Source organism: Blennius ocellaris, assembly GCF_963422515.1.
Source record: "Blennius ocellaris genome assembly, chromosome: 14".
NCBI classification, from domain to species: Eukaryota; Metazoa; Chordata; class Actinopteri; order Blenniiformes; family Blenniidae; genus Blennius; species Blennius ocellaris.
Window position 1 is genome coordinate 14,452,382 of NC_137663.1, and position 19,895 is coordinate 14,472,276.

The following is a 19,895-nucleotide window of genomic DNA, read 5'->3' on the forward strand; positions in this document are numbered from 1 at the left end:
TTTCTGCTTTGTTCTGTCGCTCTACGAAAACAGTGTTTCAGAACAGTCTCGTCTTTTGGTTCTCTCTGAGCTGCATGTTCAGTGTGAGCTGCGTGCGAGGGGAGCTCAACACAAATGGCTCCTGTGGAGCATTGGCCATCCGCTCATATGGCCTTGATGAGCACATGAGCCTTCCTCGATGGGACTTGAATAGCAAACTGCATCTGTTAAGGTGAAACTTGGAATTGTGCATCTCACTGAACCGAGAATTAGATTCTGTATGTATTCTATATGTTCATGTCTATAGAAGCCTCGCTTCACACGTCAATATTGAAGTGTATTTAACAAGCAAGAAAAGCAGACTGCTGTGTGTTGACCATTTAATGCAAAAACAGCTCAAACTTTGATGGTGATGAGTGCAACTTTGTTATCCATCTCTATTCCTAACACACACAAAACACTCATTGAGTAAAACTCTTGGCTGTACATTCACTATGTAGCCATTGCGGAATATAAATCTGCCACTCTTTGATGTTGACGACGGCACCGTCCTCCGCGAACGCAGTCTGCACTAATGGTCTTTAATGGATGGCGGACAGCTGCGAGTGGCTTTACAGACAAATAGCAAAAGATGCGTTCCTCTTCCCGTATGCTCCGTCTGTCAACCTTTTGCTTAAGAGAGAAAAAGGGAGCAGAAAAAGAAAAAGTGGTGTAATGCACTCAGGCTCGAAGAAGTAAAATGTCATTTAAAATCTTTAATGTCTTTAAGATCTACATCTGCACAACATTGTGTCTGAAATATTAAATATATTTTGTTTTGGACAGAGTAGAAAAAGTGTGTCAGTTCTAAATAACTGTACATAATTGAGCTGTGCACAGCTTTCGCTGGGGATTTTGGCACATGACTAACAGGCTCCAGTTTGTGTGTCATCTGTGGTGGGCTGTGATTAGACCACATGAGCTCCTGGCCTATTCTTCCCATCAGCTTAGTTCACCAGTTTCTCCCAAATCCCCTGTGGCTCTTGTTCTCTCCTGATGCAAGAGACCTCTCTGCTGACCTGATGAACTGAGTGGAGGGTGCCGGTGTCCCATGTGATTACTGCGAGGAGCGCTGCACCTGCCCTGGATGAGTGGCAGGTTGCAGCCCGATAGGATGTGTGTGGAAGGGGCCTTTCTTTCCACAAAGCTTGCGACACGGAGTTTCACTCAGTCCCTGCCTGTGCTGTGGATGGGAGAGTGTCTGATGGCGCACTCCTGGGAACAGGAAAGAAAATCCACAAGGGAGCCAGTTTTCACTTTTATTTCCATGAGACCTGTGGTAGGTCCTACTTTGTCCAGGCATTCTGGGGAGGGCGAAGCCTGACTGCTTCTGCGCTGTTATTTTTTACTGCTTTTTCAAGGCATAGCACATGTTTGTTTTTTTCCTTATGTTTTCCTCATTGCTGGGAAAGCATGATTGGCGGTGGGAGTGAGTTGTACAGAAATTTGTATTTGCTGTGTTTGTTTTTAAAGGGCCCTAGAAATTAAATTGAGTTGATAGTCATGAGATTCCAAAACAATTCCATCAATTTCTGAGAAAGCCGAGCATTCCATTTGCATTGTATTATTGTGGAAAAAGTAGATATATTGTCACTGTCCAATGTTTCATCTTCAGGGTCAGGGTTCAAAACCTCCCTGCTGACTGGTCACCACTATGGGTGTCTGAACAAAGCCCTTGACTTAAGTTTCTTAAGGACGGAGAGCATAAATTTCACCATACTCCTTTGTAAGTATGCGTATGTAACAAACAATCCATGTCCCCTTGTTTTCTCACAATCAGCTCCCTGACTTGGTTCCTAAAAAACTGGAAAATAAAGGTAAATTTGGCATTGTGACAGTTGGGAAGCCAGCAAAAGTGAATGTTTGGGGCTTTTTTTTCCTGACATTTGTCTACTCGCATTTCCTTGCCCAAAGCAAATAAGACAACAGTTGAATAGAAGGATTGTTTAACTTACATCGGAAGTTAACATATTCGTACACAATCGCAGGTTAGTAGAGCTGCCTGAGTAGACAGAATGAGGTCTGCGGGTGGGAGGAAAGAGACAAATACAGACACTGAAAAGAAGATGTACGGAGGCAAAGAAGAGTCTTTGTGTAGAATCAGTGCAAATCATGCATTATTTGTTTTGGTTCATTCTTTGGAACACAGCCTATACATGCATGGCATGTCCATACATACTGCATGAAATTGTATGTTTGGGACAGGTGTCATCGGTAGCTGAACCTGCAGTGCGTTGGAGTAAAACTAACTTGGTTGTCTTGCATTGATAGCCATGTGTCGCATCTCTCTCTCTCTCTCTCTCTCTCTCTCTCTCTCTCTCTCTCTCTCTCTCTCTCTCTCTCTCTCTCTCTCTCGCTGTGTCTCAGGCACAGACACACAGGGAAACAGAATTGTACTGTCACCAGTGTAAAGCATAAAGATATGTCATGGGCTTATATCAACGTGTCACGCCTGCTCAGGCTCAGTACTTGGTGTGTGGAGATAACCGGTGTTGCAAGGAACAGGACAGAACAGAACAAATGAAATAATAAATGACATACAGCAGCTGTCGCTTAGTCAAACTGATTACAACTGTGTTTCCATTTACTGTTTAGCCCAGAACCAGTAAAGCATACTATCCCCTGGCAGGTAGAGTGACACAAGATAGTGTCCTCACTCAAATGTCTTTACATTTGTCAGTTCTGTGATCACATACACAGAAGCTGTAAAACAAATAATGCACCTTATGTGATGAACACATCCCCTAATGGCTAACTATGATCTATTGCTTACAAAGGTTCGGTTGCCGATGTGTACGGTTTATCAGTTTGTACGGCTACAGCCAACTTGTAGGAGAATAGAAATTGAATTCATCCCAAACAAGTCCTGTGCTGAGTAATTAATTTTAAAACTAGCAGCTAAAATCACTGAATGTGTAAGGTAATTAGCTGAAACAAAATTACCAAGTAGATTTTACTCCCACCAGACTTTCCAATGTTGAGAATATTGTTCCTGATCAGTGTGGGTTGTGTTTGTGCGGCTGTGGGAGAAGAGATATTTGGTGTACTTACTGTGGAACTGCTAAAAGGAACTGCTTGGATGAAGTTAATTGTGGTTTAGTCTTTACTGTACTTTACAATACAGTCATTTTCATCTCACTCCCTTTTCATATCGGCATGCATGGAATAAACTGATTTCACATGACAATGAGTTGATGACTACGATGAGTCCTTACATATGACGGAGAGTTTTCTCAAAGCCTTTGAATCCATCCATCCATCCACCCATCCATCCATCCATCCATTGTCCATCGCATCAGATTTTTACATCTTGGTATTGGAAAGAAACAACAAATATTTTCGTTTCTGATCAGCATGATTACGTATCACCATCAAACATAGTATTGAATTGTACTTTTAAGTCCGCATGAAACAGAAATATGCTGTGAATTATCACAGTACCTATGATAATGTGTTAAAATCACTCATGTAAATCTATTTAAAATGTATATGCTAAAAATGGTGAAAAAAATTTGTAAAACATTTTAATAAAATGGCACCAGTGATGTCAACAACTGATTTTAGCAAATATATTATGCACATTCATACAGTAAGTGGCAGCCACGTGTGGACACGTACAGTATACTGCTAACAATGGAGGAATTGGTCAGTTAAGCTCTTTCGGTAATTTAACGGTCCAATAGTCTATGAACCCCAGTTATGTCCAACACAAACTTGTAAAACTACCCAATGTAAAGCAATGAGGCAAATAGTCAACATCAGTCTTACCACTCATTTCAAGCGATTATTCTCAGTATATAGGATTTATAAACTGCAGATACAGCATCAGCATGTGAACTGATTTGCACTGTTGTCTCACAGGAAGTTGTGTTGGTTTGAATCAAATTCGGTGCAGTTATAATTTTGGGTCCTCTTCAGACACTCTTGCTTCCTCCAATCTAAAAATATTTATCGATGGTTAATTGGATCAAAACTGCTGCTCGCCTAACATCTGCTGGGGTAGATTTTAGAAAATAGATCCATGAATGGAGGATAGATGGTGGAATTTATTTAAACACAAAGTCTGATTTAGCTTTAAATATATTTTAAATAAAAGCTGCATGATTAGTCCATTTTATACAGATTAAAATATTTAAGAAAAAAAAACCTGGCATCCTAAAGCTTTGGCATGTTTTATTTGATGTAGTATTCGCTGTAGACATTTCTCAAGATTCATCCAGACAGTCTTTAAAGTACACATCAAACAGACTTTGTAATGGCTTTCAAAGTATCCATAAAGGCCGCAGAAACCAGACCAACGTCTTACAAGGTTTCTCACATGTCATGATGAAGATAAAGCCTACCTCAAAATAAAGAAATCAAAAACATCTGTTCAGAGACATGCGTGCTTCTTTTCCTTTGAAATCATATATAGACAGTCTCATACGCGCACACAGAAGCACACACTGCATTTAGAAAAGGTGCGCTCCGAGTCACTTTCATGGAGATTAAAAGCTAAGTATCCTTGGCTGCTCATATTAAATAAAGTTCGTAGAGAGACGTACTTGTAAAAGAGGGCTTGATAAAAAAAATAAAAAAAACTCCTCAGAAGCCAAGGCCAAAGCGGCAGCGTGAATGACATTTTTGCACACTCGACAATCCACATGGTTCTTTCTTAATGTAAAAACCAGATTTTTATGTGGTTCTTGTTTTGTATCTCACAATAAACCTTTTGGACACAACAATCAAGTCATTTTTCAAGGTGCCATCATATTGTGAAATTCCACAGCGTGCTGCCTCTGTATCACAGATATGAAGTCGACTTTCAGGACTGTGGAGTATCTTTTCAACTCGCCATCCAATCTCAGCAAATCTATTCCGACTCTCACATCTTGCCAGATTCTCATTAGGCCACTCTCTCGGCCTGTTATTGCAGTATTGATTTCCATTTTGTCATGCCTTTTGGAAGATTACATTTTCATATAAGTAAATGTCTACAGCGGTTTCCAGCAGAGAAAATTGTATAAGTACGATTTAGTGAAGAGTATTGCTGATGTATTCATTATCAGATTGAGTTTAAAGTTTTGTTTTAAGGTCACAGTTTTTCAGTTATTTATGCATTTACATTTATTCATGCATATTACACTTCATAGCTTGGGTTGTGCAGCATGGATATTTTTTTTTAACATTGTAAACAATGATATTAGAACATTTTTGCATTGGCAATGATAAGAACTTTCGTTGGCCAAGAGGATTAATGGGCAAAAGTACATTACCTCCATCAAATATTACAGAAGAGTGTAGGACGTATATTTATAGATAATGCCTGAAGCCCACTTGTTCATATTTCAGGGCTGCAAATGCAGAAGTTTGGGCGGAGACCCTCCCTTGTTTGTTTGTCCACTGAAGAAAGAGCTCTGCTGTTGCTTTGTCAACAATGGGCACATGTCTAGCATTTTATAATAGAGAGAAAACAGAAATATTCTCCTACCACTGCTCCCTATTTTTTTGTTTTGCTGTTTCCTGCTGCTTCGATCTAGAATTGGTTAATTGCTCTCGGCATGTCCATTTCACTTTTTCATTCCACCTATGTGACGTTGTGTACGTGAATAGTTTCACCCAATGCTCATTAAATATAGAGACTAAATTACATTATGAATTACTTTTGTCAAAGAAAAGAAAGCACAGCAAAAAACCCAGCATCTATTTTCTGCTTGTGGGAAGAAGAAAAAAATCCTGCAGTGACACTTTTAATGTACTTTGCAATGTCCACTCATTATGTGTCTCTCTGTCTCCAGCTTTAAGGGACAACAGGATCGAGCTTGTACGTGCGTCATGGTCGGAGCTGACCATCAGTATCAGTGACGTGTCGCTGTCTGATGAGGGCATGTACACCTGCTCTCTCTTCACCATGCCTGTCAGAACAGCCAAGGCCTACCTGACTGTCTTCGGTGAGTATTTTAATCTTATTACAACATTTCAGCAAGTTGAGAAAATTTTGTCTCAAAACAGCAAAATAAATGTGATATATTTCCTCCAGTTGTGTTGCAGTCAAATATTGCAAAAAAAAAAAAAAATCCACACACAGGAAGAACATGCAAATGCTGCACATAGTCTGTGTTACAAGTCTTTTTTGTATTGAGTGGATTCTATTTTTTCCTCTGTTTTTGTCAATTTTGTGGATTTTGAGGAACATTTCATTTAACCTATAAGGTCAGTCTGATGTAGTGCTCAGACAAACTAAAACACTATCACAAAAACCTTGTACTGCAATAGTTATGTCACTATTTTTACTGTTGGTTCTTTCTTTCTTGGATGTTTTTTTGCTTTTTTTCTCTCATTTGACAAATTGTACATTTTTGGTTTTACTGGGATTCGCTGTGTTTTGAAATAGTCTCTTACTTACGCCTGCCACGGCAGACAAATGAAAATCATACCTCTTTTATTTTAGTATTGTTTGTATTGTGATCATCATCTCATACAAACATTGTCTCATTCCCTGCCACTGGGCTTATTATCTTGCCAATTAGTTTTTGCTAATGTTAATAGATGTGCTTGTGCACTCCAGGACCATTAGCTGGCTCTCTATGTTAACAAGCGTTCAGAGAATTGGAGACATTAAAGGCTACTACTCAATAAGGATATGGAGAAAATTATTTTGCAGACACTGAACAACAGTTATTGGCGCATGATGGGAAACGGAGAGGGGGATTTAATAAACACAGAAAATGGTCTGGGAATGGCCTGGTTTATCTGCCTTTTGTGTCAGAACAGTGAGTGCTGGAACTGAGCACTAGAAGACGATGGCAATGATTTACACAGAATAAATAAGGATGCCTCGCATTCAGACTTCTTGATGCCAAATGACAAAAAATGTGCTTGTGTGTTACCATTTAGAAAAAGAACAATCAATTTTGAAAACTGAAGGGGATATTTCTCCTGATAGTGATTATGGATGCAGAAGTTAAGGGGTCAATAAAACCTATTTTAGTTCATCTTCAATGTTTTACAAATTGCTGTTAGATTATTTGGTCACTGCAATGGTTCAACCGTCAGATTTACACTGCTATCCCTAAAGCTAGGCCATTTGACTGGTTTGAAACATATTCCATAACAGGATCAGTACTTGAGCCATTCAAACATATTGGGAAAGGTATTCATACCATTATAACGTTCAAATATGTTACTATTTGAGAAAAGGCCATGTTTCTATGTGAACATATGTAAGATACAGTGATCTTTTGTTTGTTTGCTTCCACATCCCCTCCAACACAGAATATTTCTTTTTTCATGCATGCTTAAATTGTCATGCACACATAGAAATACAACCCGTGCAGACTATTTGATGTTGCACAACAGAGATACCTCGGCACACATACACACACACACACACACACACACACACACACACACACACACACACACACACACACACACACACACACACACACTCACACACATGATTTAAAGCCTCCAGCGACACAGGGAATGTGACTGCATGAGATTAGATTGTATTTGATCCCATCATTTTCATAAGAGTACCCATCAAACACATCAGTTAAGCTTCTTTTAATGATTCACATACACTCCACGCTTTACATATACAGAATATTGTGACACTCGTATGTTCGTATATCAAAACTATACCCTCTACTCATTCTCAAAGGAAAAAACTTATAGAATAGAATAGAATGAATATTGAGATTTAGAGACATACATACACTAGTACATAGCAGTGATTATTCAGACAATGCTGTAGTTGTAATTTGTATCCTTAAACAAACGGTAAACATCAAACTGAGAGCTTTTACGATGGGAATAAGCCTATAAACCTTACAGGAGATGTTGAGACAGACTAGGTGAGAGTCAGTCAATGGCATTGACTGACAGACCTTTCAGTCTCTCAGCCTGAGGCAGACTTATTGCTCATTGACATTGGAAGGGCAGGCACTACACACTTGAAAAAACACTCATTATAGGAAAAGGCCAGTAATTAACATTTTCTGTTCAACCTCTTGGCCTCCTCTGTGGTCACCAATCATTTTTGTTTACCCACATGCTCACAGAGACAAAAACAGATTTCTCAATGATTGAAGTCATTGTAAAGTGTTTGTCACACAGCCTCTTGTAGTTAGTTTTAGCAGGCTTTCTTGGTAAATCCTCAGTTCAGTTGTTGAAGTAGATATTGCTTTTAAAATCAATGTTGTGTTTTGTATTTTCTCAACCTTCACAAATAAAACCTAATGAAGACCCCCACTGCAATTGAGTCTATCTGCATGGTCACCACCAGATAGATTTGTTACAAAAATGTCTCTTAATTTTACCCAACCTACCTCTAAAGTGCCAACAAGGACTGAAAAAAAAAAACTGAAGGGTTTTTGAGCATGGCACTTCTCAGTGAAGCTCTGCATCCGGCTCTCTAATCTCCCTGCAGGTGGGATTGCTGGAGGAGAATTTTCAATAAGGCATAATATTATTATTGTTGCATAATGGGGTCCCGCTGTGTGAATTAGTTCCATCCTTGTGATTTCTGCTCCGTCCTTCAGGTGTGCCGGAGAAGCCAGAGATCGATGGCCTCACTAAGCCCGCCATAGAGGGAGACCACATCACTCTGACCTGCATCACTCAGGGAAGCAAGCCTGCCGCTGACCTGCGCTGGTTCAGGAACGAAAAGGAGGTCACAGGTTTGTGACATCTGCTCTGTAACATCTGCATCAACATTTACAGGAGCGTGTCTTATCGGATTTCTGACTAAGCCAGTTTTTTAATTGAGGAGATGCCTGAAGATTGTGCTGAAGTTGTTTTTATTGAATTTAGTATCTGGCTGAATTTAATATCCTTTACATGTGTTTTGAATGCAGTATAAAAAAGAAGAATATTATAAAAGAAATCCAGGTGTGGCTTTGTGCACAACCTTGTTTTGTTTAAAAAAAGTTGTTTCATGAAAACTTATATTGGAATCCAGAAATAGAGCAAAATGTCCTACACTAATGTGAATAGAATAAACTTCTGTATCCACATTTCTTCCACATCAGATAGTTATGCCTTATACTTAATCAGGTTTAAAAGCTAGATCAAAACCTAATCTTTGCCTGCTGTGTATATAATGCTTCAGGGCCTTAGAAATGAAAGCAAATACAACTTCAGTCACTTGTACACTCTGCCAGTGACAGATATTTTTGCATGATCAGAGCTTTGGCGAAAAACAAAGAATTTGTCATTTTAATGCATTACGAGCCTATAATAGAGGAACAAAGTTGTTTTCTCCATCAAGATATAAAACAACAGATTTAAGCTTCCTGACTCAAGCTTTTCTCAAGAGCAAATTTCTGTAAGTGCACTTAAAATAAGCTATTTGGAAAGTCATTGTTATTTTCTTGAAGTTGTTTGGTTTTCATATAACAACTGGTTATCATATTTCAGCCAGGGACACAGAATATGTAATAAACAAACAGGGGGCACAAATGTGGCGAAGATAATTCCTCATTAGCGTATAACAATGCTTCCGAAAGGGGCAACTAAAATCTATGAAAACATCGCGGTGAAAGTCTCATTACTGTATTTTTGTTCAGAACAAGTTGTTTCTAGTAGAGCAGATTCAGCATGAGTCCTCTTGCCTGAGACCGAGACATTAACCTATCCTGTTATCAAAGGGCTTCTCTAAATCTCACAAACTGGACGACATACCTCATTTCCACCTTGTTCCTGCTCTGTTCTGTGTGAACGAGGTGGCGAGAGAAAGTGTGTGTGCATCTGCATATGTGTGGAGGGGCTGAGAGGGAGAGAGGAGAGCTGGAAAAAAAACAACGAAAAGAGATTAGGATGTAAAATAATGAAAATATGTTTTTGAGGAGGAGAGAAACAGAGGCGGTTCTGTATCAGAAGAACATGCAGAACGCAGTGGGACAGACTGTCACAGATCATAAGCACAGATTCACAACTTTTACAAAGGTTTCTCTGTTGTTCCACAAAGCAGATGAAAGGCACATATCAACATCCAAATCCCATTTTCTTCCCATTTAAATGACTGTAAAATTGGATCAAATTCACAACTTCACATTTTTTTCGAAACTGAAACTCAACAATGACAATAACACGCAGCCAGGTATTGCACATCCTTAATGCACGATTAAAGGGAGCAGATGAACACTTCACAGAGTTCATTTCCCTACTCATGCACATTATTAATAAATCATGAAATATTTTCTGCAGCATGCATGAATTTTTTGCTTATTGCCTTTAGATACTATTACTTTTCTTTCTGCTTTCACAGAAAATATGAACTGGATCTGTCATCTATTTTGGTGTCATTTCCATTTTGGCTGGAGCTCTATTGCTTGTGCATTTTATTTTTTTTTAAGTGTTCCACTATATTAGAATAGACACAACCTTTTGAACTGAAAGTAGAGGTTTTTTTAAATTAAATATTTACCATCTTCTTATTTCTATACATTTCACATTAATACTAAAGCAATATCACACCATTTATTCATTTTATTTACATATAGAGCTCCAAGTTGCACATTTTCATCTCCTGTTTTTCTTGCATATCATAAAAGTTTGCCAATCTTTTCTTTTTTTTCGATTCTTTTGAGGAGGAAGCATATAGACGGAGAATACACACTAATTAGCAGAGTGAGTATTTTTTCCTTACAGGCTCAATGTGTCTCTATGGATGATTATTACTTCTCCCAGTGGCCCACTACTGTAACAAGAGCTCCCTGTGAGGCAAATGAAATCTCAGCCAGGACATTATGTTCTTTTAATTTACCACAGAAAGTTAACAGGTAGTCAGCGCGATCCATGGTGGCTCGAAGGGAAGGTAGTCTCAAGAGGATATGTGCACTCATTAGGGTCAGATAATTCTCTCCTCAACTTGGCACATGACTATCTTTATTATGCGCTCTATACAATCTTATATGCTTTTGTTTGTCGCTGTGACAAAATTGTGTTTTGTCACCCAGAAAGTACACGATCCTCTGATGAATTCATTCTGTACCGCATATGCCTCAGCACTCTTATGAAAAGCATTTATTGATAGATGGGTAGATGGAAAGATCGATAGATAGAGGAATAGATAGAAGCACATACTTTTTTTTGTAGTTGTGATAGAAAACTGTGAAAGAAAAAGAAAAACCCTGAAATTTAATACAAATGTCAGATTAGAAGATAGTTGTCAAATCCAGTATTGGACTCTTCAGGAATCTCCATCAGAGGTGATGCTTGGCCCTCACTGAATTCACCGAAAAGCTCTCTCAGTGCCTGCCATTATATTCTTTTTACTCAGCCTTAAGTTCAGACAGCTCAGCCTGTTATCTGGCATTAAAGTTTCCCAGGGTCCAGGTAAGCAAGCAGATAAGACTGAATCGATGCTGGTTTTCCAACCAGTTTTTAAGCAGATATCATGTTTATCTTTCATTTTAATTAGCTGCTGGATGATATTGAATCTGTGTCGTCACGTTCAGAGCCGCTCAGAACATCCTCTGCTTATAAAAGCTTTGCTAATCTCACACGCCGGATCTGGGAAGAGCACAGAAGAGGAAAGAATATTTAAACTTGGAAAGGTATTTTTAAAAGCCGAAAAGCTTCGCAGTTTCGAAGGTGAGGGAAACATTGATCCATGGAATAATAAGCTGTCTTTCCTGAGAAGTAGGTGTCTGTTTTTAATTAGCAGTTCATTGCTTAGTGTGATGCTTTTATCAGACAAATTCAGGACCTGTTAAAGTTCAAGAAAAAAGTCTCAAAAATAGAAGTGACACACACATTCACTTCTTCCACATCAAATCAGCCACTAATTGATTGAAGATCTTGTTGTAATAGAAAGCCGTGAAATATTATAGAGTGTGCTGTATTCAAATCAACAAAAACTTAAAGCATCCCAGCAGGAAGCCACTCTGTGGTGGTCCTGACTGTCTTTCCTCACTTGAAAACGCAATATATAAGCATAAAAGCAAGAGAAGACAAAGGGCAACACATGTTAATACACAATACATGTAAGCATGTGTAGGTGTTCGTGAGTGTACTTAATGTGTTCATCACTCTGACAGGATAGGGGCGTGTTCGGTGTGAAAAGTCATCTGATTGTGGGCAACCATGCTGGGAATAAATGACAATTGTGACATATTGGTGTGGGATCTGGGGGAATAGAGAAAATTATATTACCGGCGGAGCCAGTGGAGCAGTCCATCACCCATCGTATGCAGTTAACAGACACCCTATGCTAATAGTGTGTGTGTGTGTGTGTGTGTGTGTGTGTGTGTGTGTGTGTGTGTGTGTGTGTGTGTGTGTGTGTGTGTGTGTGTGTGTGTGTGTGTGTGTGTGTGTGTGTGTGTGTGTGTGTGTGTGTGTGTGTGTGTGTGTGTGTGTGTGTGTGTGTGTGTGTGTGACCAAAACAGACAGATGGAGCAGACAGCCTGCATGTAAGGACATAAGCTTGTGTGTGTGTGGAACAGAATCCAATATTCTTATTTCTCAGTCTCTTTGTCCCTCAGATCCCCTCAGTCCCCACCCAGTAATGATGTATTTCTATCTCAGTTACACACCATAACCCGGAGAGACCCCTTCCAATATCACCACATGTACAAGTTGTTTACACACCACTGAACCAGAGGGAGTTGTGTGGAGACCAAGCAAGACAGAGATGAAATGAATATTTATTTCAAATAAGGGTGGGGATGTTCGCTATCGCACTGGCATTATCATACTCTCTGACCTAAACTGTAGAGGTTATTGCTTCATCATGTTACGCGATAGCTCTATTCCAAGGGGGATTAAGGTAAAAAAAACACAGGGATTTGATTCGGATTCACTTGCGGTCACATCCTGTTCTATTGTCAAACTTGTTAGTCAAGGACGAGGAACTATAGCAGCAGACATACCTTGCACTATTTTGTCTGGAGCTATCACTCAAGTCTGCCCACTCACTGAAGACTTGAACAATGATTCAACAACCTTTTGAAAAAGCGTACGCTATTTTTCCATTTATGGATGATTGTCCTTGACTACTGTGAGCAAGAACAGAACGCGATGGGCATCATTATTCTAAGGTTTGCCCCAGAAAGAGCTATTGATGGAAGTGAAGAGGAAAACGCTCCTGAAGCTCATTGCAGAGAGGATGGTATTGAGGTTGTTGAGGGTGCCGGGGACTATGTGAACACTGAAACAAGACCAAAGTTGGGGAATTTAAAGAAGTTTTCTAGTTAAAAGAAAAATACATTTTTCAGCAGCCTTGGCAGTGTTAGACAGCCCTGCACGCTGCTCAAAAAGTCTGTGTTGGGACTACATTTATACTATCCAGCTCCCTGGGGTGGAGTGGATCAATGACCATTAAAGATGTAATTTCAAGATGGCTCCTGCAAGTCAGAGTGGCATGAATAAAAGATGCAGAGGTTGCACACACAAAGAAGCACATTCACCCTCTTTATCTCACTACAAGTGCACCACAAACACACGGTATGCACATTCATGCACTCACACACATGCACATGGTTGAAATGACATCTTTTAAAGTGGATTTCTGTACTAATGGTTAGGACATTTGCGATTTATTTTTGTCTGACATTTGAGCAATACAACAGTCAGGATGAGGAGCAGATGTATTTTGAGCATGCGGACCTCATGGATCACCTATCTTCCTTTAAACGTGTATCACTTTAATGAGATATGCACATGCAGAGGTGTCCCTCATTTATCCTTTCTTTCTGGCGGTGTAAGAGTGTGATCACGTTAACAGACTTGAGCACAATAGAGAAGGAGATCAAACTACTAGACCCCCTGTCTGTGCCTATTAAGAGCAACATCCTGGAGGTGGAGAGCTTGTCCGATATTAAATGCCAAGGAACCGAGTGGCCAGACTGCTTCTTTTGCAGAGGCACACCGTCCTCATGAATCCACATTTGACACATCTCAGCTGTGAATGCTCAGGGAGTTTTATGTCAGAATGGACATTATGATAGGGGTCTGATAGGAACTCTCCTAACATTTACAAGTGTTCCCTGGATGTCGTCACCCGTCAGTTAAGTGTAGATGCAAGCCAGTAAGACAGGTAGGACAGAGGAGGGTGCTGACAGGAAAAAGTGAGGTGGAGGACAGAATGTCTTCTTTACACCTCACTGGAGCTGGAGCTTGGTACATGTTGTGCCCCTGCTTTCTCATACCTGTTGCTGAATGCAGCTCATTTGGCAGGCAAAGAAAACCACATAGATTAGTTTGTAACCTGGCATCACATTTATTATCGGTCATATTTTTTGTTTATTTAAGAATTAAATACGCATTTTGTGCCTTGTGTATCGTTTGATTAATCTCATCTCCTGATCCCCACCTACAGATGGTTCTACTCCGTTATTGCTTGAGCAAATTGTTTTAAATCTCGGATGGGATTCAGTTCAGGGTTGTTGAGTCAGCCCTTGGACCCCTGCTGCCAGGATTAGTCAGCCTCCGCCGCAGTTGTTGACGCTTCCTTCCCAAAAGCACTCCACTCCACCCCAGTCTCTCTTGTTTGCCCCTCCCATATTCTTTTCTTAGGTCGCCCCTCTCTCCTGTGAAATGGCATAAAAGGGTCAGATTCTCACATTTTACGCCTGTCATTTCCATTTCTAATCCTCTGGGGTTGTGTCTTGGCTCACACCAAAGATGCAGAGCCATGAGCATCCACCCACAGAACAGCAGTCCGCAGCCAGCGCCAAATACTACCAGGCTTTTTGAGAAGGAGAGACACTATAGGTGAATGTGGCCGCATGGTGTCCATTTCTTGTATGATTTTGCATCCCAGACATTGTAGGTAAAACATGTAAAGTGCGTAAAATATGTGTATATGTTTGCATCAATCAAAACTTATCGTATGATATCACATATCATGTAAAATATCTAAAAGAGCAACATGAAGTTTATTTATTCTCCTGGAAAGCCAGATTTTTCTAAGAGAGCAGATGAACCGTCGCTCACCATCTTTGCTTATTCAGGCCAATGAAGAAGGTCTGCATGCATGTGCAGTTTGTGTGATATGAGACAGATGACTTTTTGATTGACAGGCCTAAGTTCTAATGGCAACTCAATGTCAGCTGCTCCTTTCAGCTGTCTTCAAAATGTGATAAGACACTGTATTTATAGACCAATTAAACCAACTCTCACCAAAATGCAGGCACAAACACTTTTGTGTCTCTCTCTTTCTCCCTGAGTGCATACAGATTGACGCACTTTATCGATGAGGTCTTACTTGCTATTAGACAACTGTTATTATGGTGGATCCTAGGAGGCCAAATAATGACAGTAATGAACTCAAACTTTGTGCAAGCATGTCACTTTTTGTAGTACTCTTATCCCAAATCACACTGAGGCAATCAGAGTCCATTCAAAATGTTATGAGAACAGAATATGAAGTAGTGGAGACACTTAAATGGGCCTGCAAAATTATCCTCAGTAGAAAGGGCTTTCTGAGCCACTGTGATGGTGTTGTTTCAGTGCAAAGTGTTTATTATAATCAAGAACTTTTGAGACGTAGATATTATAAATCGTCTTGAGGAAAAAAATCCTGACACTTTGCAACCTACAGTGAGAAAGTAGTTGAAGTGCAGTTCAAGTACAGACATAACATCAGGTTCGTTGCTACAGGGCCAATGAGAAATACTTATCACATTGATTGGCGTACTTAAATTCAGGTCTTGATCAGCATAAGACTGCACGGTTCACAATGACACAGTAATTTCCAAAATATAAAAAACTGTTTCATAATTATCTTTTAAAAAAAAAGTGCTATTACAAAATTTGAACGAGGTGTCAGGTGAAATATTAAAGATAAGCCTTTCAAAATGAGGTGATCTGATTTAACCACACACCACTGTATAATTTAGCCTTTTTGTGGAGTTCTTTCCAGTTTGCAAAATGTAGCCACTTGACTAAATGTGTTGTTGTAAATATAGCAATTCAACGTGTATTACAAGAATTTATTTCATTTACTTCTTAGAATTTCTCTGACTTTTGATTCTTAAATGATGATGGTAGGTACAGTCAGAATTCCCACCGGAACAATAGCGCATATCAATCAACAGGCAAGACGAGGAAACAGACCTCAACGTAAAATTAAAACGTATTAATTTGTTCAACAATACATTTGTGTAAATAACTTTTTTTGGTGAGACAAAATGGCAGCTCGAGTCAGCTTTCACCAACTTGGTATAACTAATAAGTTAAGCAAAAACAAATGTAGTCTCCTAATGCATGGCATGGGTTTTACATATCAGCCATCATTTTCCTGTAGCCCTCTTCTCCTTTTTCCATGTCTTGCAGTTTTGTCTTTGTGGGGAACATTTTTTTGCCATTTTTTCCCCCTCTCTCCTGCTGTTTGAACGGATGTTGCTAACACTGCAGACCTGTCACTCATTCATCTCTGGAGGAGGCGGGCACATTGCCTCAGTTGGGGGAAGTGGCTGAGAAGAAAAGTTGATTGGCAGAATGGAGAGGGAGAGGAGACATTGTGCTGGGATGCTTAAAAAGTGAAGCAGATGAGCAAGGAGGAGTGCAGGATACGGTCTCTTAAGGTGATACAAAGTGAAGCGGTCAGCATGAGACCAATATTGTACAAAGATCCATGAATTTTTTATGGTTGATAAAATACAGAAAAAGAAAAACACATTTTTCAAAGCTGAGAAACAGCTGAAGGCAAAGTTAAACCTGGGAAAGTGAATGTGATTTCATGTATATGGATTGGCATGATATGAATTAAAATACATTCTAGTGTGAAATGTATATAAGTATAGATCATATTGGCAGGATAACATCAAAATACAACTGTGTGTCATCTTTGTGACATATTGTAGTTACACATTTGTGTAGGAACAATACAATATTATTGTTTCCCTACCTTTAGTATTTCTTTTTCATTTTTCATTTTTAAGTATAAACTAAATATACAGATGCAACTTGTCAAAAGAAACAGTGTCACTTTAATAAGAACTCTGTGTTCTGTTGGATTATAACTCTATTAAAAATCTATTCAATTGTGGCTATCCAGATACCACACAGGGTTTCTTGACCAGGACGTGGTTGTCAGGCTCAAAGACAGTCAGACAGGGACAGGAAAAGTCAGTGTTGCCACTCTTGTGTCCCTCTAGTTAGACGCCTTGACCTTCTTGGCCTCTGTTTTCAGGGAGGAGAATTCATCACGAGCCAAAAAGATTTCAAGGAGACTAATGCACTGCTCACAGTGGCAGGTCACTACACTTCCATCCGATACCTTCGGCTTATCAAACGCCTACGTCATTATGGAGGCAAATGAAGCAAAAAGGGGAATGATGTGATCAGGGAGTCCGCCAAATGTCTGGACATCAGGCTGATAATTAAAGAAACCCGAGTCTGAGAAGTTTCTTCCTGCCTTGGCAAAGATGCTTGTGTTGATGAGCATGGAGAGATGGATCAGCTGTTCAGTTAGAATTGCAAGACAGGTGCACACGAGCATCGTGCCGAGAACAAATTGTACATATAAAGAGGACTGTGCATAATGTTACTTTTCTACATGGTTAATTTAAGGTACTGCCAAATGTCTGATTGGCACCGGTAATTTTCTTTTCTTCTTTTTTTTTTCCCCACTAAGGTTTGAACTAGTTGTCAGGTAGAGGCATTGGTAGAGATGGAGAAATGAAGTGCCTGTGAAAGCTTGTTAGTTTTCAGAAGCTGTCATTGGCAGCAACAGTCAATACTGTATAATTATGCCCATTCGATTCAAAGAGGCCAAACTGAGAGGAGGCAAATAGGTTTTGTTGTAGCTCCAGCCAGAATTGGCTGTGTTGACATATCAAAGCTGCAAACTAAGGAGACGATATACTGAGGTACACAAAGCATTTAAAGTGACAGAAGACAGCTCACGATAGCTTTCTCCCAAAAATATCCTGATGTGATGATCACAGTTGGTCATGTCATTAAGACGGTCATAATTTAAAAGCGGACTTTGGCCTTTGTGTGCGATCGTAACAACCATTCCTGAGTATGTATTTTTGCCTTAACATTTAGATAAGAAATCATTTATAAAAACAATTGAAGGGTAAACGTATTTTCTTTCATTACAGTTAAGGCACTTGCAAAATATAAATAAATATTTAGGACGTTATTTGAAATTAAAAGCACATAGACATACTATCTTATAATGTGGGAAAAATAATGGAAAGTTCAGTAAGACCCCTGTTTTAAAACAAATATATGAACGAATGTCATAGCCACACCTGTATTTTATTTTACCTTTACTTGTTTGTTTGAGTCTTCATTATTTGCATTTTCATGCACAACTTCCCTTGAATTGGCCAAAAAGTGTGCACTTATTTAAAAAAAAGAAAATCTGATCTAAAGAAGCATCAGTTAGCTGGAGCCAAGACTCTAAACAGTCACAGTAACTGAATGATTTCTACTACCGTCAGTAAAGACAAATACAGATTTGTTAAATAGCAATTTTAACCACAACACGGTGTTGATTTGTGTCTGGTAAGATGTTTAAAATGTGTTCAGTTTCAGACAGTTTAATCAAATACTGGTGATTTCGCTCAAAATCTCCATTTAATCAATTACTCGTTACCTTGCTATGGATTTTATTCATTTAGGTGTTTGCTGTATTGCTGGATAGCCTCTGGCTTGTAGAATATTTATGTGTGGACAATACCCTGGTGCAGTCTGGCTGTGGCTGTGAAGAAGGGCTCACTGGTCTGTGGCACAAAGGGGAATCACATATATGTGTGGCCGTCACACCTTGAAAGATAAATGTTCTGCATCAGTGACAGTATGCGTCTCTCTCTGAAGGTGCCAAAGAGGTGAATGCAAGTGGGAAGACATTTACAGTACGGAGCTCTCTGCAGCTGCACGTAGGCAGAAATGATGATGGAGTGGCCTACACCTGCAGAGTGGACCATGTGGCACTCGCACAGGCACCACAGCAGGCAACTGAAGTACTGGAGGTCCACTGTGAGTGAACACACAAAGCTCACATACACACTCAAACATACACCATGAGTCGGCTTGTAAAAAAGAGGAGGGAATTAATGCCAATGACCTTGGTTTTTAAGTGCTATTATGGCTGTAAAAATCTTGTCAGCTGACATTCATTGTAACAAGACCCACATTGACAGCAGTGGTTGTGAATGTCCTCGGTTTACTTTTATATTCAGTGTACATTATCAAGCTATCAAAATGTTTTTATTCTGTTTTCACTTTTAATTCAGTGCCTTAGTTGAACCACTGCTGGCATCAGGCATGTTACTACTTTTTCATAAAAAATAAAGTAACCCTTGTATTATATCAATAGCAGGGTAATATTGGCATAATCACATCTGTTTTTGTTTTCCAACTATATCCACTTAATCCAAGGCCTCTCTGTCCATCTTAGATGCTCCACATGTGGAAATCATACACTCCCTGGCAGTCCCACAGGAGGGTCAGTACTTAAAGCTGGAGTGTGTGTCCAAAGGAAACCCTTCGTAAGTCTTTTAAATTGTCCATTAGTTTGGTTTAGCTTTCTATGTGATGTTGTAGACAGGTCTTTGCAGCATGCTTTATAGTCATGCATCCTCTTCCAGGCCGGATCCTGTGATGTGGACAAAGGATGGAGGTGAACTTCCTGACCTGGACAGGATGATTGTAGAAGGCCGTGAACTCACCTTTACTTCACTGAACAAGACAGACAATGGCACCTACCGCTGTGAAGCTACCAACCACCTAGGGACAAGCAGTGCTGAATATGTACTCTACGTGTATGGTGAGTTCAGAAGGACAACTGTACTGTGTGTAATGATGTCGAGAAATTCAGCAGCACAGAAATCTTCACCGCCGCTATTTAACAACATTGGAAGACAACAAACAAAACATGATAGGACTCTTTTCACTCCAAACACTGGAAACCTCACAGAAATGAAAACATTTTA

General features: G+C 39.6%; 1 protein-coding gene across 2 annotated transcripts in view; it reads left to right on the forward strand.

Moving 5' to 3' along the window:
* The window catches only part of cadm2a (cell adhesion molecule 2a), a 199,607-nt gene that overhangs the window by 159,080 nt on the left and 20,632 nt on the right, over positions 1–19,895 (forward strand). For both annotated transcript variants that reach the window (XM_080509554.1, XM_080509555.1), the window contains 5 exons: positions 5,796–5,948; positions 8,544–8,681; positions 18,778–18,939; positions 19,361–19,451; positions 19,551–19,729. In XM_080509554.1, coding sequence (XP_080365680.1) covers positions 5,796–5,948; positions 8,544–8,681; positions 18,778–18,939; positions 19,361–19,451; positions 19,551–19,729 — 723 coding nt within the window. The remainder of the gene's footprint in view (positions 1–5,795; positions 5,949–8,543; positions 8,682–18,777; positions 18,940–19,360; positions 19,452–19,550; positions 19,730–19,895) is intronic.